At 38.2% G+C, this 15,906-nt stretch overlaps 1 protein-coding gene across 4 annotated transcripts in view; it reads right to left on the bottom strand.

Moving 5' to 3' along the window:
• Positions 1-11,394: 11,394 nt before the first annotated feature.
• vti1a (vesicle transport through interaction with t-SNAREs 1A) overlaps positions 11,395-15,906 on the bottom strand; it is a 138,827-nt gene continuing 134,315 nt past the window's right edge. For all 4 annotated transcript variants that reach the window (XM_077503281.1, XM_077503282.1, XM_077503279.1 and 1 more), the window contains one exon: positions 11,395-12,015. Coding sequence is in view for 2 of the 4 variants with exons in the window: in XM_077503279.1 (XP_077359405.1) it covers positions 11,922-12,015 (94 nt within the window). In the remaining 2 variants the exon portion in view is untranslated. The remainder of the gene's footprint in view (positions 12,016-15,906) is intronic.

Raw genomic sequence — 15,906 nt, forward strand, 5'->3', positions numbered from 1 at the left:
ACGGGCTATTAGGGGCGCCGCATTAGCATGCTAGCGATGTCTGGCGGAAGAGGAGGAGGACACACGGAGCAAGGAAGTCAATTAAAAAAATGTTCTTGACAATAAAATGTTCGACGGGGCCACACTCGTCTAAACGGTGGATTCTGATGAATATTTCATTTATGGAATATGACTAAGGAAACAAAATCAACTTGTTTACGTCCATCTCAGCGGAGCGGCCATTTTGCCACTTGTTGTCCACTGAAGACGACATCACAATTGCTCAGGTAACAACCAATCACAGCCCACCTGGTTTCTGGGTTTCGTCATGTGACGTTTCCATGCTGAGCTGTGATTGGTCGTCAAAAATCAAGTTGTTTACGTCCATCTCAGCGGGGCAGCCATTTTGCCACTTGCTGTCCACTGAAAATAACATCACAATTGCTCCAGTAACAACCAATCACAGCTCACCTGGTTTCTGGGTTTGGTCATGTGACGTTTGCTGCTGAATTCCTTTTCCACAAACTAAGTGGGGACGCATACAACATTTTTGACTTGATGAAAAAACTTAAAAAGTACACAAGAAACTGCAACATAACACTTTTGAAAAAAAATGATGATAAAAAAATTGAGAATAAATATAAAGAGTATTGCAGCGAATACAAATTCTAAAATACAAAACGGAAACAGAAAAAAACTGTTTTTTTTTAACCAGTTGTAAACAAACATTAGCAGCAATGCTAATGCTAACACAACAAGAAGGCCGCGCCATCTTGCCACGGGGGTTACCACGACAACCGTCATGAGGCATCGGCGACAACAGGATTACCTCTGCCAAGGCAAAACATGTTCTCATGGGTTCTCGTTTACTTTTTGGTGGCATTTAATTTGATTCCAAAAGGTGAAAGACACACATTACGTGTGTGTTTTGGTGATTAGCGGCGCCATTACGAGCCAATCTGAGCAGCGGTGCGGTGCGCTGGGAAGCGATGGGCGGGTTTTTTTTTTTTTGGGGGGTCCCTGAGAGAGCAACCTCGGCTTCACCTTGACAGGAGAGCCCGTCAAAGCGGGCCCGTGTTTTCTGTGTTCCTGTCAATCACAAGGAGACACCCCCACAAAAAAAAAAAAACTTGGTTAAGATGGAGGCTCACTCGACACCCCACAAACCAAACGTGCCTCATACTTGTCAAGATGGCAACATAGATGATATCATAGAGGTCAAAAGTCAGAAAACAGGAGTGCAGTACCGTACACTACTTTTGTTCTTCATCTGATTTTTTTTTTTTTGTGTGTTTGTTTTGATTCTTGCAGGCTCGCTTCCATCCGTCCTTTCTGACCTCTTTCCTTCCCTTCTTCCGTGCTGCCTTCCTCATTTCGTCAACAAAAACTAGACAAAAATCATTTCATCAATGCACGTTTCACCGGAATAAACTAATGTAGACTAAAACCCTATTAATAAACAATAACTGGGACTAAAATCATTATGTGTTTTCATCAACTAATGAAGACGAGACAAAAATGTCCTTCACTTCATAAAAACTGGACAAAAATTGATGGACATTTTAGTTCATGAACAAAAACGACGAAAATGATATGATTTTGTAAAATATTGTCTGCTAATCTGTCACGTGTGTGAAACTGTCATGTGACACAGCACAAACACGTGGGGCAGACAGGAGGTGGATTCAGGGTGAAAGGTTAAAAAAAAAAAGAAGTAAAATAGAGTTATAACTTAACATTAATCCACTTACGGCTATAACGGTGCAACAATAATGTCAACGCGACCGCTAACTAATGCTGGCTAACTTGCTAGCTCGTAGCATGGCGCCATGGTCGCGCCACTGTAATTGTGTCAAGCTGTTTTTCATTAAAAAGATGAGAAAAGTTGATGTGAAATACTTTTAGATTACAAAAAGATAAATAAATCTGCTTGCAAAAAAAATATACAGGGAAAAAATGGTTGTCCTGATTAACACTATACTAAAACGTTGACAGTTTTTGTTGCCTAAAACTTAGACGAATAAAATGACTATAATAAAAATTCAATTGCTCAATTTATAGTCGACGAAAAATGGACTAAATAAAAACGGGATGAGATCCCACCGCTCTTGCATTCTTCCCTCCGTGCTTCATTTTTACATCTTCTTTCCTTCCTCACTTCCCATTTTTTAATCCTTCCTTCCTTTGCTTCAAACAACTTTTCAGCCTTCCTTACTTCAGTGCTGGTCCAACACACTTGGTTTGTTTTGGACTCCAGTTACTTGTCTTTATTTTTGTACAAAAAAAAAAGAAAAGAAAAAAGTTGATTTAAAAGTGTTGCACTGCTGTAGTCTTTTTTTTTTTTTTTTTTTTTTTTTCCCCCCACCGTGTGGAAATAAAAGTGGAACGGAGGCAAGCAAATATTAGAGGGCAGCAAGACAGCCGTCTGATGCGTTCTTTCAAGTTCTTTCAATTGGACTGAAATGTTGGGACTGAAGCGCAGCTGAGTGATGACATGCACACGCACGCGCGCACGCACGCACATATCCACAGAAAAAGAACTGAGTCGACCGGTTGCTGAAGACAAAGAAAGTGAAGCAGCAAGATGACGACAGGTGATATAAATGATGTAAATTAATTTTTTAAAAAAAAGATACAAAATTTCGAAATAACTTATTAAAATATATAACAAAAAGTCAAATTATTTTTTTAAAATAATAAAAATAAATGTATTATAAATACTAAAAATATGAAATAAATTAGAAAAAAATATAAAAATCAATTAAAGCTACAGTAAAACAGGATTAAGAAAAACATTAGTAAGAACTAAATGTTTTTTTAAATATATATTATTAAAACGACAAAATATAGAAAAAATAACAATAAATAGAACATAAACATTTGAAGAGTAAACAAAAAACAAAAAAAAACAGAAAAAAAATGTAAATAAAATAATCTCACAAATAATAAAAAACAAACATAATAAAACACAAGGTAAAGGCTCAGGGGCTTTCATAAGTTTGTTTTGATTTGGGGGAGCTGATACAGACCCCCCCACCCCCAACGCCCCCACCTGCTCAATATTTCATGTGTTGAGCCCATGCTGAGCATGTGAAGGCCACGCTAGCAGGCTACCAAAAAAAAAAAAAAAGAGCAACAAGACCAAACAGAAGCGACTGCTACAAACTGACTGGATTTGTCTCGCAGATTTCTTGAAATTCACAAACTACCTCGCGAGTATCGACCCTCCGCATTTGCCATTTTCAGATCGCCGCAACAATACATCCGAAACAATGCAATTATCGCTTCAAAGTGAGATATTTATGACTGTATATTACTTGTATATTTAAAACAACCGCCTGGATGCAGCATCCAATAATATTGCAGCGGAGGCGTGCCTACAAGTCAAGTGGGATTCAAAACATGCCTCAATCCCTCTCACAGCTCATCAATGTGGCACTGATGGGCCACTCGATGCAAAGGATAAAGAATATATGAATGTGATTTGTTATTTTGTCAGTGCGTGTTGTGGCTGCACGCAACTTGGATGGTAATTAGTAGGGGTGTTAAAAAAAATCGATTCGGCGATATATCGCGATACTACATCGCGCGATTCTCAAATCGATTCAATAGGCGGCTGAATCGATTTTTTTATTTTATATTTTTTTAACCCTGAGCTCAGAATTGTTCATTCGTTAGTCTTACCGATTCAACGTCTTATCATCATTGCCCTTTTTTTTTTTTTTTTTTTTGTGTGTGTGTGTGAATCGATTTTTAAACTTCCATTTTTAATGGAAAAATATTCAACAAAACGTCTGACTTCGGGTTAGGATTCACACCTTGAGCATGGAAGAATGTTATATGAACGGAACATTAAGCCTTAATATTTTATTTTAATGCTGTTCAAACATGAAACAGATTACAACCTCTATAAGACTGAAATTTCAGATAAATAAATAATACATTTTCATATAAATCTTACACTCTACAAGCTTACTGATTAGTATTTTCTAAATTTGAATGAAAAAAAATCGCAACAATCGACTTATAAATTCGTATCGGGATTAATCGGTATCGAATCGAATCGTGACCTGTGAATCGTGATACGAATCGAATTGTCAGGTACGAGGCAATTCACACCCCTAGTAATTAGCATATGACCATATGATCTAGATAAAGCACTATTTAACTCATTCACTTCCAGCCATTTTCACTGAAGCAACCCTCTTGGCTGTTTTGTACGATTTTGGCTGATTGTGCAAGGCCCACAGAATATGGTGTTCTATTGCTATTAAAAACATGGAACACAACAAAAGAAAGATTAGAGTCTCTGACTTGAGATATTTACATTCCTGGCAAAAACACTGACAAAAACAGCTTGTCGCAACATATAACTGCCATTGCTTTAAGCCACCTCTTCATGTCAGAAGCTGCATCAGAGCCTTCTGTTTGCTCTTGCATTAAAAACAAAACAAAAAAACAAAAATGTGTAAACACGTTTTTGGGAAGGAAGGACAAAGTGTTAAATAACATTTTTGGGATTGAATGAGTTGAAAAGCAGTCCCTTTAACATCAGACTTCAAGGCTAAGCGATATAAAAAAAAAGTCACAAGTCGAGTCTATGGGATCTCAAGTAAGGCACCCCAGTACACATAAATTGAGTTACGAAATTATCACTGGAACGAACACAATATTATGTTTACATTGGGAAGTGTTAGCATTGATTCTAACCTCCAAAGTGGTAGCCATCTGCTTCGGTGACTTTATGGTTATTATTATTAACATTTTATTTTATTTTGATTTAATTTCTTATACAAAAAAAAAAAAAAAAAAAAAAGCAGTGATTAGGCGAGTTTGTGAAATGGGCGGGTACGGTCGCCTTTGTTGCTTTTTTGGAAAACGCAAAAAAATGGTGTGAAAAACAAACATTTTTCTGTTTTTCTGCCTTCTTTTGTCTGCAGCTGGATGTCATTGGAGAGCAAAAAAAACCAAAAATAAAACGTAAAAGTGTGGTGTCTTTTTTTTTTTTTTTTTTTTACTCTACATCGGCGCGTGTGCGTGCGCGCGTTTCGCAAACGAACGCGCACGCAGGCTTTGTTTTCCTTTTGAACATCCCTTTGATGCCGCCGCTTACTTATTTATTTATCCCCCCCCCCCCCCCACTCGCTCGGCCGGATGAGGCGCGCCGTGCGCCGAGTGGCAGCCATCAGCCGGGCGCCTCTCTGGGTGACCTCCACTCCCTGTCAGCATAGGTGGGGGGGGGTCGTTCAATTGGGAAGGAGGACGCCTGGTTAGTGAAAACCAGAAGGCCATTCAGAACTTTGTATTTGAAAACGTTTCCTTCTCGACATGGAAATTACTATTATGATTTACACCAATAAAAATGAGACCAAGATAAATGATTTCTACCATGAATGTAACTCACGTGGTCCGTGGCATAGAGAGAGAAAAAAAAAATAGACACATATTTTTTGGATCCATCATGATCGTGAATGTCCGCCATTAGTTTGCAATGTGGAAAATACGTCAACAATTATCATAAGGAAGTTGGAGGCCAGTGAACAGGACTTTAACAATGGAGGAAGCTGTCCATGGTGCTGAAATCCCTGTGCCATATTTTGGAACTTTTTTTTTTTTTATAACAATATTGCTTCTCCACTTCAAATGTTATGCAGTATTAGAACCAAAAAAACAAAAAAACAAAACAAACCCCCCCAAAAATCAAAGGTGCAAAATACTACAAAACACATTTTTTAATCAATTTTTTAATTTAAGTGTGTTTTGAAATGGAAGTCAACCTTAAAAAAATTCTTGACATTATGTGCCATATTTTGGAACTTTTTTTTTTTTTTTAACAATTTGGCTTCTCCACTTCAAATGTTATGCAGTACTCGCAAAAATAAAATAAAATAAATAAATAAAAATAAAAATAAAAAACAAAGGTGAAAAATACTACACATTTTAAAAAAAAAATCAATTTTCTAATTTAAGTGTGTTTTAAAATGGAAGTCAACCATAAAAAAATTCTTGACATTATGTGCCATATTTTGGAACTTTTTTTTTTTTTTTTTTTTTAACAATTTGGCTTCTCCACTTCAAATGTTATGCAGTACTCGCAAAAAAATAAATAAATAAATAAATAAAAATAAAAATAAAAAACAAAGGTGAAAAATACTACACATTTTTAAAAAAAAATCAATTTTCCAATTTAAGTGTGTTTTAAAATGGAAGTCAACCATAAAAAAATTCTTGACATTATGTGCCATATTTTGGAACTTTTTTTTTTTTTTACAATTTAGCTTCTCCACTTCAAATGTTATGCAGTACTCGCAAAAAATAAAATAAAAATAAAAATAAAAATAAAAAACAAAGGTGAAAAATACTACACATTTTTTTTTTTAAATCAATTTTCCAATTTAAGTGTGTTTTAAAATGTAAGTCAACCTTAAAAAAAACTCTTGATAATATGTGCCATATTTTGGAATGTTTTTTTCTTACAATATGTTATGCAACATTAGCACCAAAAAAAGAAAAAACAAAGGTGGAAAATCCTGCAAAATAAATTATTTTCAATTGAAGTATATTTTAAAGTGGAAGTCAACCTTAAAAAAAAATCTTGACAATATGTGCCATATTTTGGAACTTTTTTCTAACAATATGGCCTTTCCACTTCAAATATTATGCAGTATTGGCACCAAAAAATATGTTCAATATATCCATCCATCCATTTTCTTGACCGCTTATTCCTCACAAGGGTCACGGGGGGTGCTGGAGCCTATCTCAGCTGGCTCTGCGCAGGAGGCGGGGGACACCCTGGACTGCTTGCCAGCCAATCGCAGATAATAAATAGTAAATAATAATAAATAAAATTTATCATTTTGCCACTTGCTGTCGACAGAAGATAAACTTAATATTCCATTAAAACAATATCAACCAATATAACATATTTCGACTCGTGTGGCTACATAGAACAAATTATTGTAAAAATAATAATAATAATAATTTTGGGTCAACTTCCCCTTTAAAAACTTTTTCTTAATTCCCTCCCTCTCGACCCCCTTTGTCACTGACTCCTTCCCCTTCCCTCTCACCTGATAAGAATTTTTCACGCGGCCTTTTGGGATTGAAAGATTTTCCCATATTTTATTTATTGCAGGGCTTTTGTAAGGCCTAATATTCTGCAGTTGTGATCTCAAGTGAATGACAATTTTCAGGGTCAAGGAGGGACCGCGGCGAAGGGAAATAGGGGGTGCTGGTGGGGGGGTGTTGGATTGATCACATAAAAAAAAAAAAAAAAAAAAAAAAAGGGATGGCAGAATCTCATGAGTCGTCTTGAAAAATGAATGAGGAAACGGGTAATCGCATGCACAGATCGATATTGCGGGTCCTCAGCTGTCCTTGACACGAGCAAAAGTTGCAAGTTGTTTATGGCAAGAAAAAGATTTGATATCGTCACGGGATTGTCAGATCGCCACGGTATAGATCACATGACCTTTCAACAGTCACCCGGGATGGGATGCAATATTATCAAGATAACTTTGCATCAGTATCGCAATACGGGTGATATCAGCTGAGATCTGGATGATAATCTGGAATCAAGCCCATTTGTGATACATAATAATATCGATTCAACTTAAGTAAGGAACACGTAGCAAACAGTATCACGATCCGGCGATATCATATTTTTGTAAAAATAAATAAATAAATACGCCAGGGCATTGAGCAGTTGAGGCTGCTGTATCTATACAATACCATACGAAATCATGGTGGTATCATGATACAGTGATACTGGAAAATTGGTGTACGTATGACACTTATTGATACAATATCATGATACAGTAATGACCAATATTTTGGGAAAACAAAACTACAATTACGCCAAACGATATTATTTATGAAATATGGTAACATAGTAGTATCACAATGTAGTGATACTGAATCATGATGATGGCGTGATATCAACAACTATAATGACAGAACATGATGATTTATTGGTTGATTTATTGCTACTAGATGCGATTATCAAACACGATATCCGGAAAAAGTACTAATATTAGGTGCTGGTTTATTGCTACTGTGAGGTGCAATATAACCAGTATCATGATATGGTGATATCATATACAGTAACTGATATAATTGAATACAGAAAAAAACATTTATCACATATTAACATAAAAATAAAGTTAGAATTTCAAAAACAAAACAAAAAAACTGTCATGTCTGGGGTCACGCCAGGGTTAAGTTTAATTTCATGACCTGTTAAGTTTGGGTTCACGACCGTGAGGTCAAGCGTCTGTTTTGAACTGATGTAACCATCATCTGGTTTCAACTGGAAAGACGCTATGTGATGTTATGTGATGTCAGGACCTGTGTGATGTCAACCTTTAATTCTTTACTTAGTGACAACCAATCACATCGATTCACTGTCTGTAGTAGCGTTCTGAGAAGTGTTTGTGTTTGCCGGATTATTGCTTTCTGTCCCTCTGTGCAACTCTCTTTGCTTCTCGTCTAGTCAAGTTTGTTCTACGCCTCCCGATGTGAATAAATAGTGAAAATCTAATTTGTGTCCGCACTTTGGGATCCAACCTTCAGCACATGACAACATCTGCTCCCAATGTAGAACATGTGGCCAGTAAATTTTGTGGATTTCATTAGACAAAATCAAACAATTTGGTGGAATATTTTGGTAATTAAATATGACGTTTAATTCGCTTTTGTTGTGTTCTTTGTTTTGTATGTTTGTTTGAAGCCTTGCAATTTTCACGACAATGCTAACGTCCGTTAGCCTGTTAGCGTTTCATATATGTTAGCATGAATCTAGACGACTTTTGTGAATTCAAAAAATGTTGTTTTATTGAGCACTTTGGTGTTCAAACACGCATTCAATTGTCTTTTGTTGTTTGTTCCGTGTGCTGAAGAAGCACTTGTTTGAAGTTTCTGTGGCATGAATGGCGAGAGGACACACAGGTTAAAATACACCTTCTGCCATCTAGTGGAAGATCATTGAACTGTTCTACCTGTCAATATATATCGCTAGCAAAGATAGAAGAATCTGGTGCGGATTCATGGCAAAGCAACTCTTCTCTTCCATCCTTCCATCCAAATAAAAAAAAATGTTCAGTGCAAGCGCTAAATGCACAGCTAGCTAGCTAGCAAGCTAGAGCGCCGCCACCCCCTCGTTCATTAGCGAGCTCTTCAGTAGCCTGTCACGGCAGATGTGCTCCATCAAAGCTGATGGGTTCGCCGTTTTTTTTTCTTTTTTTTCCGCGGCGAGATGTCGCGGGTTATCACGCCGCGCTCAGATCTCGGGCGACGGGCGGAGCGTGACTGGCAGGCCGCCGTTTCAACACGCTGATTCCTCCCAGTTGGAAATTTAGATTCGTGTCGGCATGCAAAAGTGAATTGCGGCGCGCGTGTGGGTGGGTGGGTGCATTTTGGTGGAAGGGCCGGCGCGGGAAAAAAAAAAAAAAGCTTCTCGCTCTTCATCGACGTTTCAAGCCACCTCCGGCAACAAACGTCTCGGCCTCTTTGGACCGCGATGGGACATGAAATACTCGACACGGATTTATGACAAGACTTTTTTTTCCGCTGACAAATGTGCTGCGCTAAAGTCTTCAACTGACTCCAAACAATTTCACATCACTGCAATTACCGATAATTGAAGAAACAGAATAAAAACGTTTTCGGGAGTCCAGTGAATCGAATCGGAAGAAAATGGAAATTGAATCGAACTGAACTCTTCTGAATCGAATCGGATTGGGGAAATTAGAATCAATAGCCAGCCCGATGAAAAAAATCAACAACAGTTGTTCGGATTCATTGTGGCGCTCAAACGACAACATTGTCGCGTCTCCACGGGGAGTTGTCAAGGATCCTTCTCGGCATTCATGTGCATTACTGGGTGTTGCAGTGGGTGGGCGGGGTATCCATAGTGGACGCCCCCCGCCCCAGCGTAGTGGTGCTCCTCCCGTCACCATCCCTTGTCATGGTAAACGTCTGACAAATATCAGGCAGCGGGAGATTGGCCCCGTTGTTTTTTTTTTCACCACTTTCATACAGTCACAGCAGCGCCCCACCGAGGACGGGGGTGGTATGACATCAGCGCTTGGTCGCTGTGAAGGGTGGGGATTGACTTGCTGAGACCTCCCACACAAGAGGGGGGGTGTAAACGTTGGTGGGGGCGGGGGGTGTTTCTGTACCTGTGCGCTCGAGGAAGTCTATAATATTATTAATGCATTGGATGGACGGAGAGGGAGGGTGGTAAAAAAAAAAAAAGTGGGGTGACGTCCCTCAAAACAAGTCTCTACTCGCTGTTTTTTAACTCTGCCTCTTAATGAACAGAATCGCCCGGCGACAGTAAATGACAAGAAAATAAAAACATCTAAAAAGGAGACGAGGGGGGGAATAGTAGACATGCACCCCCCCCCCCCCCCCTTTCTCGACAACGCCCCCCCTCCCTCAGGTTGTCGCCGGCGCTCAATTATTTCCTTGTCAAGTGGCGCTGTTTTTAATGAGGCCCTGTGGGACTGACGTCTGTCAGTCAGCCCTGACTTTTTGACACCATTACAACTTCAAATAGAAGCCGCCGCCGCCCGCCACGCTACCTTCTACCCGCTCGTCTGACAGGCTGGGGGGGGGGAGGATGGCGGGGGGGAGGAAAGGTGGCAGGAGAGGAGGGAGACGGAGGGAACACAAGAGCGTGTAAAGGTAGGATGAACACACGCGTGCGCGAGCGCGCGCGTGGGCGGTCATTAACCCGCCTACACGCCGCGCTTCACTTCCGTTTTGCAACCGCAACGTTCGCTGGGGCCGGCCCACACCCGGCGTGGCTATTTTGTCGATTGTTCACGTGAGATAATTCTACAACCCCGCCCCCAACACAGCGCCGAATCAACGAAGACCACCGCCCTTGAATTGTAAATACCCCGCCTACAAGATGGCCGCTAACGAACAGCTGCTGTTTTGATCCGTCTTATTCCCGGCACAATTTGATTCAATCATATCATATCCGTCATTTTTCTCAAAAGTTCGTGTCCTACGAAAACGCCTCCAACATCTTTCCTTTGACACTAATGTTAATTTTATCCGCCATTTTTTTAATTTAGTCTCAGTTTTAGTCCTGTTTCAATCACACTTGTTAGTTAACCTCAACCCGTTTTTATTTAGTCCATTTTCAGTCAACTATAAATCGAGCATTTTAAGTCTTTATTTTAGTCCAAGAAAATGTAATTTTTTGGGTTTGAATAAAATATAAATGATAGCTTGCCAATGATAGCTAGCCCTCAGTTTTAAACTATTTTAAACCTCCTTCTGAAGTAGACTGATGCCAAAAACACCAAAAAATTTAAAAAAAAAATCTTTTGTCTTTGTTAATTGATTTTGGACTCGGTAAAAAAATTAAAAAAATAAATAAAAAAATAAATAAAAAAATTCCAGTTTGAGCACATGAAGACGTCTTTATAAATAAATATCAGAATCACTGACATGATGTCCAATTCAATGTTAGTACACACAGTAGAAAGTTGACTCCACTTATATAACAATGAGAGGAAACATATATGTTAATGTACCATAAATTGAACTAAAATCAATCAATTCCATCAAATCACGCTAAGTTTTCTTGTCATTGATCTGCTTTGAAATGTGGATTGAGGACGAGCGACCATTCCTGGAGGTCCCGCTTCCTCCCCAAATGTCCCAAGCGAAGGGGCTGACATCAACGCTATCAATCTATGGTCGTCCCTGGAGACGGACGCCGGAGCGCGACAGAGGAGAAACGACGGCAAAGAAAAAGGAAGAGAAAAAAAGAAAAAGAAAAAAAAAGTCCTTGTCAGCCGTTGGAAAAGCTTGATTCATGGTGACCGTTTGTCCTAATTACAGCCCAACAACACTTTTTTTTTTCGTCGCTATTAATCACGCATGCGTTGGTGTCAAGATGGATGTGTGTGCGTGTTTTTGGAGGATCAGTGGCCCCGCAGATTGAAATAGATGGCCAGGATGATGGTGAGGACGATGAAGGCTCCCAGGACGAAGACCAGCACGCGATTCTGGATGATCCTGCAAAATCACAGACACACACAAAAAAAAAGAGAGACTCACTTAGCATTTCATGCTGGAATGCACAAACATAAATAAAAGCTTTGACTAACAATGGCAATGGCAATGACTAAAAGATGCCATATTTCTATGGGTTGAACATTTTTTATGTGAAGACTGTGAAAACTTATGAAAAGAAATTGTACAATTTATTGTACATTTAGAACAGATATAAAATTTGAGTTAGCTATTGAAGTTATGCAATTAATTATGATTAAAAATTGTAATTGCATTGTAAAGAATATGAAAAGTTAGAAAAAAGATTGTACAATTTATTATACATTTAGAACAGATGTAAAATTTGCAGTTAATTGTGAGTTAGTTATTGAAGTCATGTGATTAATTATGATTAAAAATGGTAATCGCCTGACACCCCTAATTGCGTGACATACAGAACTTTTAACAAATGTAAATCAGCAACCAATTAACGTTTTGGTGTTTGAATATAAATGTCTAAATTGTGCACAGGGTCTCTGTGTGAAAGTTGCAGCAAAGACAACTTTTTTTTTTTACTTTATTATCTCTATTTATTTATTTATTTTGCATTTTTCATTAATGCATTTTTAATTTTTTTATGCATTTATATTGTGCATCCCTAGTTTTTAGGGAACTTTTTTCTTTTCATTTTCTACGTCACACCAAATGTCATAATCGTGTGCAGGGTCTCTGTGTGAAAGTTGCAGCAAAGACTTTTTTTTTTTTTTTTTTTTACTTTATTTTTTATCTCTCTTTTTTTTTTTTTTTTTTGCATTTTTCATTAATGCATTTATTTTTTTTTTTTTAATGAAATCATATTTGGCATCCATAGTTTTTAGGTAACTTTTTTTTTTCTACGTCACACCAAATGTCCTAATTGTGTGCAGGATCTCTGTGTGAAAGTTGCAGCAAAGAATTATTTTTTTTTTTACTTTATTTTTGATCTCTATTTTTTATTTTTTTTGCATTTTTCATTAATGCATTTTTAATTTTTTAATGCAATCATATTTGGCATCCCTAGTTTTTAGGTAACTTTTTTTTTTCTATGTCACACCAAATGTCCTAATTGTGTGCAGGATCTCTGTGTGAAAGTTGCAGCAAAGAATTTTTTTTTTTTTTTACTTTATTTTTTATCTCTATTTTTTATTTTTTTTGCATTTTTCATTAATGCATTTTTTTTCTTTTTTTTATGCAATCATATTTGGCATCCCTAGTTTTTGGCTAACTTTTTTTTTTTTTACGTCACACCAAATGTCCTAATTGTGTGCAGGATCTCTGTGTGAAAGTTGCAGCAAAGACAGCTTTTTTTTTTTCTTCTGTAGTTCTGCGTGTGTAAAAACTGCCCATCAAATGGTTCAAGATCTCGCGTGAGGTCAAAAAATAACTGTGTGAAACCTTGGAATAAACAAAAGTTACACGCCAGCGCAGAGGTGCGCCTCAAAAAGTTTATTTGCGAGCGAGAAGAAATAAAAATAAAAATAAAAAAAAGAAGAAGAAAAAACGTCTGGCTAGTTTGCTGCAAGTCTTAAAAACAGCAAACTAATGATGGAATTTACCATGAAAACATTTTGACCAGGCCTGACTTTGGAGGGCGGAGTAGGGGCGGGAGGTGGCGCGCGTGCTAAACTGTCGACAAGACAGATTGAGCGCCGAAGCATTTTTGTGCCCCCCCAAAAAAAATTCTCCACACTGGCTGCCGCTGACAAATGAGAGAATTATCACATTTGCTGACATGTGGAGGAGAGGCCGAGGTTGGCGCGTGCGTGCGCGCTGTCCACTCCTCTAAGCGGGAGATGAATAGCACCCCCGGTGGTGGTCATTTATCACCGTGGGGGCTCAGTCACCTCGGAGCGGCCTCGCTGCCCACCAGCTTGCGCTCACGTCTTCATTTCCAAAATGTGCTCGGGAAAAGGTTGGCGCCAGTTAAAAAGTGATGATGGGAGGAGGAGATGCCACGGTTGTGCGTGTTTAAGCCAGGACACGTCTCCCTGCGATTAATTGACACGGGTATCGACTCAAATTGCCTCAATTGATTCAATTAAGAGTTCAGTTTGATTTGATTCACTTAGTTCAATCTGATATTGATTCATTATGGAACATCAATTCTTCTTAAATAACAAGGACATGATAAAAAAAAATATTACATTCAAAATAACATTTGGCAGAGGCAGTGCAAATGGTTAATCTATTTATTAACTATACTAATATAAGTGCAATTTCTAGAGAAATTGCGTGGGAATGCTGAAAGCTGAATGCTAATATCTGAATGCTAAGCTGAATGCTTATGAAGTAGATTGAAAGATACATTATGTGAAAATTACAAAGTTGTATTTGAAGTTAAAGATAAATGAATAATAAAAACTGCAATCTGTCTAAGGTGGGATTTAATCATTTCAGAGAAATTACAATCCATTTACGGATACGGAACCATCGAATGGACGAAAAATGTGGTCCAAGCAGGGTTCGAACCCAGGTTCTCATGGCTATGTATTTTAAAAATAGCCATCTGATGAAAGCCAACGTACATTTAATCATTTCAGTGAAATCGGAATGCATTTCCTGATAGGATAGTCAGTTGGTATACATTTATATCATTAAGAATAATTGACATGCGTATTTACAATGTAGAGTCGGAGGTGGGATTCGAACATGGGAACTCCTGGTCACTGGACAACGCACTTAACCAAGTGCGCCACTGAGCAGTATCAGTGAGCTGGTAATGATGATCAGTTGTATGTATGGAAGTGGGCGTGGAAAGTGAAAATGAATGGGGGAAAAGTTGATATTTAACGTTAAATTGTGCGAGTACTCTAAGTAATGTGGAATCAGACTATATCTGAATTTTTGAAGCAAGTTGAAGCTTGAACGGTGTAAACCGGAAGTATTATGTGGGAGTGGTTTCTCGGCAAAAAAGTGAGGAGAATAAAAATCCGAATAACATACGTGGAATGCTTTCAGCATTCCCAAAATGAAAATAACACGTGTTATAATCACTTAAGTTAAAAAAGATTGTGCAATAAATCAGGTCTTTTAGAAATGTAAGAAAATACTTTGAAATTCATGTAAACAGTAAATTTCCAGAAAACAGATTTTCAGGGTTACCTGTTTGACATTATTAAGTTAAACACGACTCAAAAAGGAGAGAAGACACTGACTGAAACTGACTGATACAATTCACTCCTGCACTCTTTGAAGATTCCTCTCCTCACCCTCTCTATTTATTTAACATAATTTGGCAGTTAAAATTCTATTTTGTTGTTAATTTATGGGAAAAAAGATATATTAAAATAATCGATTCATGGTTTTATGAATTGCTATCACGCTTGAAAAGGGAAATCGATTCGATATTGATTATTGGATTTTGTCATTATTTGCTGTCACAGAGCTGCTAATGCTAATTTTGCACATGAGGAAATGAGGGTAGGGGCTTGCAGAAAAAAATGTGTTAGCTTTAGCCTGAATGCTAACAGAATAAGGGCTCACAAACAGTCACGAGAAAGTTTGTCATCCTAATGAGAAACATATTTCAATTTTTTTTCTCCCATGTCACTTGAGGGCCCCCGCACATCTCTAATTTAAAACAAAACAACACAATGTGGCAAAATGTGTTGGCCAGTAGTAGAGTGAGCAGTTTGGGGTCCAGTCCCTTGAAACACAAACCATTAAACTGATCAGTGAGTGGAAACGCTGTCTCCTCTCGCCACACACACGCGGACGGACGGACGGACGGACGCGCACACACCTCCGTCCCCCTCCTGTCAAGGCTGCAGGACGGTTGCGGTTTGATAAGTCGTGTTCCGTCTCGCCACGTGTCAGGACAGGATCAACGAGTAGCGTGTTCTTCACACTTCAACTTCTCCGGCCTTTTTTTTTTTT

This window comes from Festucalex cinctus, chromosome 17 (assembly GCF_051991245.1).
Source record: "Festucalex cinctus isolate MCC-2025b chromosome 17, RoL_Fcin_1.0, whole genome shotgun sequence".
Lineage (NCBI taxonomy): Eukaryota > Metazoa > Chordata > Actinopteri > Syngnathiformes > Syngnathidae > Festucalex > Festucalex cinctus.